At 40.0% G+C, this 13932-nt stretch overlaps 1 protein-coding gene across 1 annotated transcript; it reads left to right on the top strand.

Annotated features, from left to right (window-relative positions):
- Nucleotides 1-9912: 9912 nt before the first annotated feature.
- On the top strand, nucleotides 9913-13308 carry LOC104415760 (homeobox-leucine zipper protein ATHB-6). The gene is made up of 3 exons (XM_018861320.2): nucleotides 9913-10785; nucleotides 11348-11754; nucleotides 12360-13308. Exons 1-3 carry the CDS (start codon nucleotides 10725-10727, stop codon nucleotides 12921-12923), a joined length of 1032 nt encoding a protein of 343 aa, XP_018716865.2. The 5' UTR covers nucleotides 9913-10724; the 3' UTR covers nucleotides 12924-13308.
- The last annotated feature ends 624 nt before the right edge of the window (nucleotides 13309-13932 follow it).

Below are 13932 nucleotides of genomic sequence, written 5' to 3'. Positions count from 1 at the left end.
CTCACATATATTAAAGAGAAAGAAAAAGGAAAAGGAAAAGAAAAGTTTTGCCTACCATTAGGGTGTCCTAAGCCTCTACAAATCCCACCCACCTGAAAAAAGAATGAGCAAAAATCATGATCCATTAGTTATATTTTACTTGCTGTTTTCCCCCACCCCTCTCTCTTCACTTTTCCTTTTGTTTCTCCTGCGCCAGGTTGAGATTCTGATGCACACAACTCTCTCGAGTAGGTCCTTGTGATCTGCCCAAGTTACAAAAAGAGCCATCTCTTTCCTACTCAGAAAAGCATGGGATTTCAAAAGGCTTTCGAGAGAAAAGGAGAGGGACTGTATGTGTCGAATGATGAGAAAACCCGTCTACCACCATGTGGAATGCTTTTGAAACCCGCTGCAAACCCCGAGAACGAGAAAAAAAAAGAAAAAGAGATTTTCATCTTCGACCCATTTATTAATTTCGAAAATCGAGAGGACGTGGTGGGAGAAAACCAATTAGGACGGCTTGTGAATTTTTTCTCAAAGCGACTTTTCCTCCGTTTTCTTTTGAATACCATTCTTCTCCCGACAAAAATCTATCTTTCTCCCTATCTTCCTTTTCTTTACTTCCCTCCTTTATCTTCTTTCCACTCGCTTTTTTTACCCAAATGTAAAATGGCAAAAGAAAGCCCGGACTCGAGAGTCGTATCAACTAAAGAAAGACACGACCTCGACTCGTGTTGCTAAACGTGCACCGTCCACAGCATGATAGAATATGCACCCTAAACCCCACGTAGAACGAGACATCTCCCCTTCATTTATTATAATACAAAGTAGAGTTTCTGAAACGCGTTCACGAGGAAACTGACCCTTGAATCATCTTATTTTCGCATAGTTCGAATTAATATCGTTTTCTCTCGCGACATGACCGGCTTGGATGGGCAAGAACGTCAAGATCGATTCTCTAGGAAGGCTCTGGCATGTTTCGCTATCTGATGGGCAATTCAGTCGCAATCATAGGGGGGTGGGGGGAGATGAGGGGCCCTTCTTTAGCTGGCAGCCGCAACGGAGCAAAGAAAAAGGAAAAGTTTGGGGGACAATTTTTTCTTTTCATACGGGAAAAGATATGTGGCTACAGATTACGAAGTCTTTTGATTCCCCGACATGCTTGTTCATTTTTCCAACCACTGGAAATTGACTCGTGGGTCATCTCAATGGCGAGTGCGTGATAAGAGCTGTTGTCTGCTCATCGTTATTTTATGTCATGAGGAATTTTCATGGATGATGGGCGGGAGATAGGCGCTCCTAATCTTGAAATTCGAGATGGGTTTCGAGGTTTAGAGGATGAGATGATGATGGGCATCGTCGGGTTTTTATGATGCCAGATTCGTCTCTCGGTTTCATGTGAGTTATGTGAAGTATACATAAATTCGATAACATCGATATCGCTTTCTGCCATACCGACGCTGGTATTACGATCAGTCGTAGTTCTAGATGTTGATTCGTCTCTCAGTTTCATGTAAATTCTATAAAGTATATGCAAATTCGATATCATTTTATGTCGTATCGACGCTGGCACTACAATAAGTCGTAGTTCCTGGTGTTGATTATTAGGATTCCCAGAAGCATGATATGAGGCCCCCTGACGAAGGAAGAAAGCCATAACAATATCACGGCCAATGAATCACTAACTCCGGGGTTTCGTCATGAAATAATTAATTGTCGATAGTGGAACCTTTATTTATCAGGCTATAAAACTTTGGAATTGCTCTTAATAAAATAGGCCTAGATTCTCTCCTCATCGAATCCTAAAAATTTGTGCTGTTTGGTGAGTCTACGTATATGGCGATCGTGTAGGGTCAAAAAATGAAGGAAAAAAAAAGAATCTGGGGAGGAGTTGCTTACCAAAATCTCTGAACCCCCAACGTGGTGGTTCCATCAGCCTATTGACTCCCCCATTTTGCAATTATTTATGCTAAGAATCATTACACACATTAAAAATCCTCCCAAAAAATAAAAATAAAAACCTAAACCCTAATGGGTTTTCTATACTTCACTAACCCGCCGAATTTCGCAAGTCCTGTGCTGCTTTTGCAGGCTCCAATATCGTTGGAAATCCAAGGATTTTGCTCCAATCATTGTTGAGGCGGGGCGATTTTGGGGGCAGCTTTTCCTCCCCCATGGAGAGAAAACAATGATTACCCCAAAAAATACCCTAAACCCAAAACGTACTTCCCAAGTTTTCGGCCTGTCTTGCTGGGTGGATTCTTTTAACATCGATACCGTGCAAAAATCAAAGTGTTCGGGCAGGGGGAAGTAAGCGGAGCTGCGCCGATCTGAAAGCAATCGGTTCTAGAAACACGACCCTTGGACTCCACATACGAACGAGGCAAGAGCTGCGGTCGTGTCCCACTCATCTACTCAAGTCTTTGAATATTAGGGTTCGTGTTTGAATATTGAGATGTAGCTTTCTGCATCCGGTTTTTCTGCGTTCACAGGAACAAAGTCGTACTGTCCCATCTCGATTGCAAGATCCTCGATCGTGCATGTATCGCTGTGTGAAGTCGAAAGAACCCGGAACTTATCCGGACTCACAGCATTTTCGAACGAAGCCCGTCGAGTTTTTGTTTGGGTATCTATCTATCAGTTTGCTGAACAGGGGTACTTTTGGTCTTTATCGCGATTCATCGATGCTTTTCGCATCTTTGTTCGCTATGACAGGACGCGAGATGTCGAACCGGGTATCACTGTCTAGTCTAAACTTTGGGGAGGGCGACAATACTTCCTCTTTTTACCATGCAATAAAGTCTACAGAATTCGTCAGTTTTTTCTTTTTTTAATGATTTGAGAACCGCCGTATAGTCGACAGCTGGCAACGTAAATCCGGGGCGACACTAGCGCGGGGACCCACCTCCCATGGTGCCGCGCTTATGAATTCGTCAGTTTGGTGATGCATAGAGCATTTTAGGTTATGTTTGTTTAAGTGAAAGAAATTTTCCGCAAATTTATTTTCTAGACTTTCATGCGTTTGGTTTACTGAGAAATGATCAGTCGACGAAAAACCATTTATGATAAAAGAAAATATGCATACTTAAAATTAGGAAAATATATTCTTTAACCCAGAAAGGGAAAAAAAATTCCATCATTGTTATGTTTTATTCGAAACAAACAAACCCTTAATGTGCCTCCAAATCCAAGACTTAATGACTTATCAGGAACACCATTTTCTTGCCCTAGTCTTATTATATACCATGTATAGACCAATTTGAGATTTGTTAGAAGAATTTATATAAATTAGGGTCAATATTACGAAAAGTTCTAAACCGGTACACTTATGACAAATTAGCTCAAATTAAACCAAAAATTGGTATATCTATGCAAATTTATCCTCAATTAGTTTCCATTAAATTTTGTTGTTAAATTGCTAAGTTGGATAATATGTGACAGTTGACGGATATGCTGGTTTAGGATTTGCCCTCCATTCATCACAACTGTATCAATTGTGTGGTTTTTCATGATGTTAATTCAATTTAATAAAAATAAATGGATAGTAAATTTGTCGTAAATACATCAATTTTTTTATTATAGAAAAATTAATTCGAAATAAATTTATCATAAATATATTAATTTAGATTTTTTTGTGATATTAGCCTTATAAATTACTAAAGAAGGTACTAAAATCTTGCTCGGTTTTGGGGCTGGGGTCAGAGCATATAAATACAAATGACTCGGAATTTCAGGCAGTGTTTTTGTTTTTTTGTTTTTTGTTTTTTTTTCTGGGGATAGGGCCATGATGGTCACGTAAAAAAAAAAGGCAAAAAAAGGAAAGTAAGGGCTTGGGATGTCACTTTCTGTCATGCACAAGTAAGCTTTTTCTATACAGGGCGCAGCGAAAAAGCAGCTCCTCTTTATTTGAATCGATTCAGTGATGACGTGTGTGAAATATGTTAAGAAAATATTTTTTGGGCATCGATGCACTGCACTTATATCACGCGATAACGACAGCCAAATATATAAGAACGATTAATAAAAGCAGAATACGAAAACTTCCTCAAGCACATATCTTATTTTCGAATAACATAACTAATTGATTGCATCATGTTTATAAAAAAGAGAAAATAACGTAGATAGTCTCAAAGACTTTGATCCAATACGCAAATGCCATATCTAAACTTCTTTTAATTTGTGTGATGTGATTTACAGATCGCGTTTTAACGTGTAATGCAGTTCATAAACTTTTAATTTGTTCAATGCGATTCCTGAATTTTCAAGCATCTTTGTACAATTCAAAGAATGCATTGAATATATACTAATAGTTTGAGGCGAGGTCACGCGACATCGTAAATATTTTCATGTGATTCAGGAACTACTACATGAGCATCTGGTTATAGTTCAAGGCGGAATCACACTGAACAATTTAAAGTTGCAAATTAGGTCAATATTCACGGACCGCATTAGGAAAGTTAAAAGTTTAGAGAAACCATATTGGACATCATATTAAAGTCGAAGGACTATATTATGTGTGTCGTTATCGAGGCGAAGTTACTATTTCCGGGTGGGGCCGTTTTCTTGGGACACGAGAAGGAGCTCGCACGTGCTGCTGTCCAATGAGAGAGACGGGAAAGGAGGGGAGGGGGAAGGGGCGGTGGGTCCCGGAATCCGCGATGACATCGCTACAGCTAATCTTTGGAAAAATTGAATACCCTTTTCCCCCACTTACTCCTGTCGTTTTGCTTGTCACGGTCGCCCGCGTCTCAACAGCCGCGTTACCTGCCCTCTCCATTGCCTTATTAGTCCTTAATAGAAAAAGCCAAAAGGGAAAATTTTGCCTACTTCAATTTGCACCCTTTTCTTTTCTTTTCTTTTCTTTTTTTGAGCAAGCACCCTTTTCAAAAGGAGGGGAAAAAAAAAAGTTTTCCTTTTCAAAAGAAAAAAAAATCGGCTGTAGAGAATGCACTATTCGACTTATTTTGACATGAAATGTTTATTTTGTTAATTGAAATGCTTAACTGGAGCACAAACACGATGAGATGCAGACCGTACTTGATTCCGAACCGCTGCCCAAAGCACACGTCGTCAAAAAGAGAGGATTGTGTGGTGGTGGTGGAAATCCGCCGACTCTCGAGGTCTGATGATGTTCGTAATGGTGTTTTTTTTGGATGAAACGAGCAGTTAAATTTATGATGATTGATTTGGAAGCTGCGTTCATAGTTCCTAAGGGTCTCGAGGCAAAGAGAAGTGCAATTACTAATCAGAGACAAAATCGTGACTTTTAAAGAAACAGGATAAGAAAAGCGTAATTTAATTGCCAGAAAAATGAAATCGCGAAATTATAATATCGCAATAATTTCAAGCGTCAAAATGCAAACTTCTTGAAATCTCGAGACTCGGAGTAAAATTTCCTAAAAATGGGGATGAGATTCGAGAAATGTCGTGTGCTTACGTTCGATTCATCCAACTTTTGCGAGTACGATGCATGTGCGGTTGATGGGACCAAAAGCGATCACACGGACTAGGCCACCACGCCTATTCCACGCTAGGTCTACAACCCCATGACTGTCGAGAGAAGGCACATCGATCGTCCCCTATTCAGTCCAACTCGAGCTTTGGCAACTTCCGTCGGCAGGGTGCTCCCACGTCAACATCGGTCCGATACGAAGTGAACCCATATAGCAAGCAATGACGCCAGGCAGAAACCAAACAACTCCGCTTAAAATACACGGTCGTTCGTGCTCCATGGTCCAAAAATACAAATAGATTCGAACACGCACCTCACGCGTCGATCTTCGGTAAGATAATTTTTTTTTCTTTTGTTATTTTATGAGTAAATGTGGCAAATGTGCATTATTTATTATTTCCAGCGACATTAAAAAAATAATCACGGACGCATTCAAATTAGCACTATACTTTTCTTTTATTTTTCTTTTATATATACGGTAATAAAATAATGGCACGGGGTTCTGGAATCGCGGCGACTTTTTGGATTAAAGCTAAATCGGCCCCGAGCACAAAAGTCAAGCTCATCGCCCCGCGTTTTCAACCCTCGCCGCGTTGCCGATTAATCGCGCGTTGCCCCGATGATTCGCTGACGCCCCGTTGCCGATCTCCCTCCCCCGCCCGGCTCGAGCCGAGCCGAGCCGAGCCGAGCCGCGCCGACTAAGGGACGAGGAAAATGTCTGTCTGCCGACTGCTGAGGTGCTTTGGTATATGCTCAGGCGAGAGCATATTCACATTTTTCATGGGAATGTTTTGTCGAAAATCAAGGCTATTATTAATAATCACATTAATTTTTGCATATCCCTTCTTGCTCCGCAAACCGTCCGTACCTTAATTATTATTTTTTTTAAAGAAATCTACGGAGCGATAATTTCAATGAATATTTCCCGTTGATGACGGATCGTTTTTAAACACCGACGTCAGATGATTTGGTGGGTGCGGATTTCTTTATCGTCACATTCCATGTTGCCGCACGCCACGTGCGAGCGGGACTCGAGGCCTCGTGTTTCTTTGAAACTCGTAATATTTTAGTTGTCCCATCACTCGACCAACCCCTTGATTTTAATTGGGTTGGGTATATAGTTTCGAGTTATTGTGAGCATAATATGGACTTCACAGTAAAAGTATAGGTCTAACTGGATTGATGTGGAGGTATAAAAGATCGGTTTGTGTTTTTATTTCACTTTAAACATTTCCTTTGCTTATTTGAAATCCTACATCCATGTCAAATCAAGCACCTTAAAATAATTACAAAATATAGATAATAATATCTCCTAGATGTGGTAAGTTTGTCGGGATAGTTCCATTACAAATACTTAACTAAATTGGTAATTTTCTATTGACTGTCCCTTCTAACTTACTACATTTCTTAGAAATTGAATTTGTAAGCTAATCTCAACATGCCTCATTGAGAGTCAAAGCTAGATGATTTTTGTCTATTTTCAATTTTCTCTTGCTTGGTTGAACAAGTTTCCTTATTCTAGTTTTTGAATTATAGATAGCAATGTTACTTATGTTTATATTAACTTTGGGTATAATGGTAAGGCGATGTCTGCGTCAGTTTCTACGCGTTTTGACCAAACAATTTTCCCAAGCAATCTTGAGAATGTATTTATATTAATAATCAGCTGGATTTTCGTGTTCCGATGTCTAAACTTGAAATAAACTAACGAGAGATTTGATTGAATGAAGATTTGTCCAATAACAATTTACAGCTCACTTTGAGAGGAAATTACACAAAACTTGTTTGAACTCTAAACTTTATTGTATTACAGTCGTTAGCCTTCCGTTATATTTTCTGTTGGCGTGTGTAATACACATCACTTTTAAGAAGCAAATATGTGATTTTCATATTATTATTTTTATAGAATCTATCTTTTACCTTTGATTTCCATTGAAAAAAAAAAAAATAGAGAAAACAAAAATATTCCAAGTATTTATAAAAGGAAATGATTAATCAAAAGCTATGGTGATTTTATTAAATAATTTTTTTACCAATCATTCATTTTTTTTTTTATTAATTCACATCTAAAAAAATAATGAGTATTTGACATTTTTGCTATTAAAAACTCTTTTTTCCCCTTAATTGGGTTTCTTTTTATTAAAGTGTTTAATGAGTTTCATAAATTTTTTAAAAATTTTAATTTTTAAAATCATCATTAATATTTATTTTTCCTATATAATATTTTGGTTAATTTTAGTTTTCTCTCCTGTTTTCCAATGTGATTTTTTTTTACAGTAATTAAGGTAAAAGAGAAATTTCCTTCAACGAAAGAGATGAAAATATAGACCTACGATTTTGTTCCTTAAATATCATGTACGTTGGACATCCTAAAGGAAAAAATATATTTTAGGGTTAACGGCTACAATAAAATTAAAATTTGTGAGGTATTACGTAACAACTCAAAATTTCGAAAAACATACTACTCTCAAATTTCATGGAGATTTCATTTATTTCACGAAAAATGTATAATTTAGAAAATATTTTTCTAAAACAATGATTTATATCCCTTACAAAAATAAATAAACGAAAAATATTTTTATCATCCGTGAAAATATTTATATATAAATTGTTGTCGGTAATGAAAACAATTTTCACTGGTTAATTATTTTAAGTCGTATAAGTGATCATTTTTAGGAATATATTTTCTAATTATTTATTTTTCATTAAATAAACAAAGTTAGAGTTTTATGCAATTTTCCTCTATTTTTATAGAGAAAATTTCAAATGAGGGCCTAAAATACTTTCATTTTCTCAAATAAAAGTCATAAGTAAATATTATTCCAAATAAGGGTTAAAAATGCCATTATTTTCTCAAATAAAAGTATGGAGTTGATCTTATTTTAAGTAAGGGTCTGAAGTAAATCTTATTTCAAATAAAAGCCTAAAGTTGTAATATCGGATTTAAAGAAGGGCCTGACTTCATTGGTTGATTAAGGGTATTTTTGTCTTTTTAATTTTTAATTTTTTTCCCATAATAAGCAACCAAAAAAAACCTAAAACTTCAAAAAAAAAGAAAAGGAAACACTTAAGCCCTCCACTTGTGGCCACCGCCCCATCATTAGTGAGGTGATGACGATGGCTAGCAAGGTCGCCAGTGCCTTGGCAAGGATCAGCAAGCCTTGTCAACCAAAAGTGAGGGTAGTCGACCTTTGCTTAGATTTAAGATAGGGTCGCTACCCTCTCTCGTTTCTAGCGAGGGTCAACAACGACCCTACTAGTCCATCGCCACCACCTCATCAGAGATTGAGCAGCGTTGGGCCTCTCGCTTGTATTTTTTTTTAATATAAAAAATACCTTTTATGATTTTTAATCTAATTTAATTAAAATTTAGGTTAAAATTGTCTATGGAGGAAAATGCCCATGATCGGTTAGAGTATTTTATCAACAAACGAGATTAAGCCATTATTTGAAATAGTAATGATTACTTTTGGTTTTTTTTTGAGAAAATAAGAATACTGCAAACTTTTGCTTGGAATTTTTCATTTTTTTTGTAGAAAATTCTAAATAAGGACATAAAATGCATTCGTTTTATCAAATAAAGGCTCGAAATGGACTTTATTTCAAATAAGGATTTAAAGTGGTAAATCATCTTAAATAAGGGTTCAAAATGAAACTTATTTCAAATAAGTACATGAATTGGTTATATCATTTTCAATAAAGAGCATAATCTCTTAAATCAAATAGCACTTTCGTCTTTTACTTTTTAAATATTTTTACTTTTTTTTTCTTTCATTTATTTTTTCTTTTTCCCCATTCCCTTTGCTAGTCATGGCAGAGGTCACCAAACTTAGGTGAGGGCGACTGTTGCTTGACACCAACGGGGGCAATCGTTACTTGACATCAATTAGGGTGACCCTCGTTAGCCCAAGCGAGGGCGAGGGTTGCTGTCGCTAGATCTAGCGAGGAATGCCCTCGCCTAAAGTGAGCAACCTCGCAAGCCATTGATGATGATGGCCAGGGAAGGAAAGAGAGAAAAAAAAAGAAGGAAAAAATTCAAAAAAAATAAAGAAAAGTAAGTTATAAATTTTTCGATCAAAATACTCTTTTTCTAATAACTGAAATAGTAATCAGTTGGTCTAGTGCCATTATTTAAGACTACTTAGTCATTTCATACTTTTATTTGAGACGATTTGATCACTTTGAGCTCTTATTTAAAATAATATTGATTTCGAATCTTTAATTGAAAAAATGGTAACATTTCAGACTTTTTTAGGAATTTTTATTTTTTTATACGATCGGCTTCGTATATCCTCACCACCCCCAAAATATCTGTCCCGAGGGCGGTACGACCGGCTACATCCGGTTGATAGAGAGTTTGCATTTGGCTCGCATTTTGGGTTCATTTCATTTCGCTGCAAATGCCCACCCGAGGGCACTTAACCCTGGTCAGATTTTAACCCCGGTGCCCGGCTCCGAGCTGGTTTATTTAAAGAGAGAGAAAGCGCATGACCACCAGCTGGCCAGTGATATTGCTTCTCCGATCTCTCCCAATCCCCTCCTCTCACTCTCCCCCAAAAACCAGTCTCTGGTTTTCCTCTCTCCCCTGCGCGCACACACATTCTCTCTCCTCCTTCCCACCATTATTACAGAAACAGCAGACTGCGTAGTGTTGAAAAACTTGATCCACAATTGATTGGGTAATGATGATGATCTAGAGGGAGAGAGAGAGAGAGAGCATAAATTCAGTGCAAGCTTTTGATTGGTGATTGGTGATTGGTGACATCTCTTCTGGGTTGGGTTTGGGTTTGTGGGTTTGGGTTTGGGTGGGTCTTTTGCTTGTGAGAGTATTATTCTTTCTTCACCCTCTGTGCATGAATTTTCTTGGGCCATGCTCATGCATTCTCCTCCTCTTTCTTCATCACCATCGTCATCGTCTCTGGCTTTGATGGGTTGGCGAGGGGGGGAGCTGAGGGAGAGGGAGAGGAGAGGAGAGAGGAGCGGCTGTGCGTTCGCGTGCAGGGCTGCACGAGGTGGTCTCGTTTCGGGCGCGGGCGCTCTGCTTCCATGGCTGCTTTTAAGTAAGACGCCAAAAGAAAACCTTTTTGCTCTCTCGAGTGTCATGAACTCGCACTGAAAGTGCGCGCCGAACCGAGAAGAAGAAGAAGAAGAAGAAGAAGAAGAAAGAGAAACCATCCCCTTAGAAAACGCGAAAAAGAGTAAATAGTAAAAAGAGCAAGCTTGATCTTACTTGATCTAAAACATTAAGATCCTTCTCTGTTCGAGAGAAGTCACAGTCCCGCTTTTTCCAGACATGAAGAGACTTGGCAGCTCAGATTCGTTGGGTGCTTTGATGTCCATCTGCCCACCTTCAGGTTCAACTTCTTAAAATTAAATTAAAAATCCTTCCTTTCTTTGCTTCTTTCCTTGTTGTCTTCTTTGGAACTTGCCTTTCTTTTCACAAGATTCACAAGCACTAGCAATGCTTAGTTTTGCATAAAGCGAGAGACCCATGTGACACATGCTCTCCTGGTCCTCCTCATACATGCACCTTTTCAACTGCATCGATCTCTCGCGGAATATCAATTATTCCATCGAAAACCAGAATTTCTGTCCTTTTTCTTTTCTTTTCAGACAAGAGAACAACAAAAAAGGAAGCGAGAAAAAGACCAATTTTGATTCAATTCCAAGAACTTCACGCCCCTCCTTTTCTGGGTTTTTTCAATCTCAGCTTATTCTCTTGATTTGAACTGATTCGGGGGAACTGCCGCACAGTCCCAAAAACCAGCATTTTCTCCCTCCTTTCCTGACCCAAAAAAAAGAAGCAAGAAGAAAGAACAGTTCCGATCCAATTTCCAACGTGCTTGCCAATTCATTTCTGGGTTTCGATCTCGAGCCTAACCCACCAATCTTTTTCTGTGTTCTATCTCGATCCAGAGGAATTGCAGCACAGTCCGAGAAACGGCAACCCCATCTACCACAGCAGGGACCTGCAGTCCATGCTGGAGCTGGGCCTCGACGAGGAAGGCTGCGTGGAGGACCAGTCCGCCGGCGGCGGGGGGCACGTCTGCGGCGAGAAGAAGCGGCGGCTGAGCATCGACCAGGTCAAGGCCCTGGAGAAGAACTTCGAGGTGGAGAACAAGCTCGAGCCGGAGCGGAAGGTGAAGCTGGCCCAGGAGCTGGGGCTGCAGCCGCGCCAGGTGGCCGTGTGGTTCCAGAACCGCCGCGCGCGGTGGAAGACGAAGCAGCTGGAGCGGGACTACGGCGTGCTCAAGTCCAGCTACGAGGCGCTCAAGCTCAGCTACGACGCCCTCAAGCACGACAACGAGGCCCTTCACAAGGAGGTAAGAAAAAAAACACAACACACGACCGAACACTGCGCACGGGTCAAATGCGAGTGATGTGATGACGTCATATATGGACTGCGGTCGTAGATCGGTGAAATTATTTATCATGGTACGGTGAATTGTTCGTCACATGATTATCTTGTCCTGCCCCTAGGATGATAAATATTAGAAATTGAATTAGAATAACTTAGGTTTTTGATGTAGGCTTCTTTTTACCGTGGATTTAAATGAAAAGATACTGTGAATCGAGAAATAATATGGTGACCAAAGTAGAGTCTGAACGATTTGTATTAGGTCACAATAAATGTCGTGACATCTTTAGGAAATGTCTCTAGTTTGTGTAATTTCCGTAATTGATCTGTAGTGTAGTTTTGAAAGTAAAGGAATTGGATTCCGTAAATATATCACTCGAAACCACATAATTAACATATACATAAATAATCCAATGCTCGTGTATTTGTTTTGATCACTAATATGATCTTTAAAATGCGTTATTCAATTTTCATGATTTTTTTTTTGGTTGAATATGATTCCGTAATTGTCATTTGATAATCTGTCATCCGATTCGTTTACTTAATTTTGTGAATCGATTTTTGCCGCAGATAAAAGAGCTGAAATCGAAACTCCGGGAAGAAGACGACAACCCCGAGAGCAATCTCTCCGTCAAAGAAGAGGTCATCATCCCCGGCCACGACGTGTCGGACAAGATCCGGGCCGCAGACGACGGTGACGACGACACCAAACGCTCTCCTCCCCCTCCGATCACCGCCCCGCCTCGCGAGCTGAGCTTCAACAATGGCGGGCTCAAGGACGGGTCGTCCGACAGCGACTCGAGTGCAATTGTGAACGAAGAGAACGCGGCGACCAGCAGCAGCAGCCCGAACCCCGCCGTCCAGAGCCACGGCGGCTTCTTGAAATTCATGGGGTCATCGTCCTCTTCGGCCTCCCCACCGCCGCCGCCACCGGCTTCCTTCGGCGGGTGCTTCAGCTTCCAGTTCCAGCGAGCGTACCAGCCTCAGCCTCAGCCTCCTCACCACCACCACCACCACAGTCCGTACGTGAAGATGGAGGAGCACAATTTCCTCGGCGGCGAGGAGGACTGCAACTTCTTCTCCGACGAGCAGGCTCCGACGCTGCATTGGTACTGCCCCGATCAGTGGAACTGATGGATACGAACTTCTCTCGTTGGATGGGACTGCAGATTAGAGATCGATAAAAAAAATGTAGGGCGACAACTCCCTAGCTTTACGTGCTTGTGAAGTGAAACAAACTCTCGGGCACATGATTGCACGAATCACTTCAACCCGGCATGACATGACTCGACACGACGAGAATAAGATCGAGCTAGTGAGAGAGAGGGGTTTGGGCACGGAGCGAAAATTCGAGTAGTATGCAGTTCCTTATTGCACGCGGCATTCCGGTTATAGGATGCAAATTAGAATTGAATATGATGCGATATGGTAATGTTTTTGTTTCCCTCTTGTGATGGATCATGAGAATTCAGCATGGACAAGGGGTGAATAAGAAGAGTTTCTCAAAATTTCAAAGCCATGAGACGACGTCAATATGTGATCAATTATGCTCCTGATCAACCCAATATGCAGCAAATCTGACCAAATTATTATATAAAAAAATGACATTGGGAAGCAACGATTGGCTTATCATAAAGAGAGTTGCCAGTTGTTGAATAGTCACAATCGGCGATTAGAGTTAGGGAAAGATAGTTGGCACAAGACTACATGTGCCTTGTGGTCCCTGGACGACAATCCACCGCAATGGCAATTAGGGGATGACAAATTGGACATGGCAGTGAGAACCTTGGCCGCAAGGTATTTGGGTTAACTCACTTCTAGTATTGTCCATTTTGACTAGTCACTATCGAGTTTCATACTTTCTTTGGAGCTTATCTATCTTGACAGTGCTCTCACTTGAGTACGTTGGACATCAAAATATCAAAATTCCGATTCTAAAATGATGCCATTTTGTCCAGTAGCACTTTTAAATTTTGTAGCGTTTTTTCCTTATTCGGTGCATACTTTGGTACAATCTTAACCTTTCTCGTCTTCCCAAAAGTCTACCTTGAGCCCCTCCTTATCCAAGCTTGTTTGCCCTAACGTTCACTCCCCATCTTCATTGATCGGACTTTGTTGTTATAAGTCTACAAGCTTCCGTATG

This window comes from Eucalyptus grandis, chromosome 8 (assembly GCF_016545825.1).
Source record: "Eucalyptus grandis isolate ANBG69807.140 chromosome 8, ASM1654582v1, whole genome shotgun sequence".
In the NCBI taxonomy this organism is placed as follows: Eukaryota; Viridiplantae; Streptophyta; class Magnoliopsida; order Myrtales; family Myrtaceae; genus Eucalyptus; species Eucalyptus grandis.
This window is presented reverse-complemented; position numbering and strand designations above follow the sequence as displayed.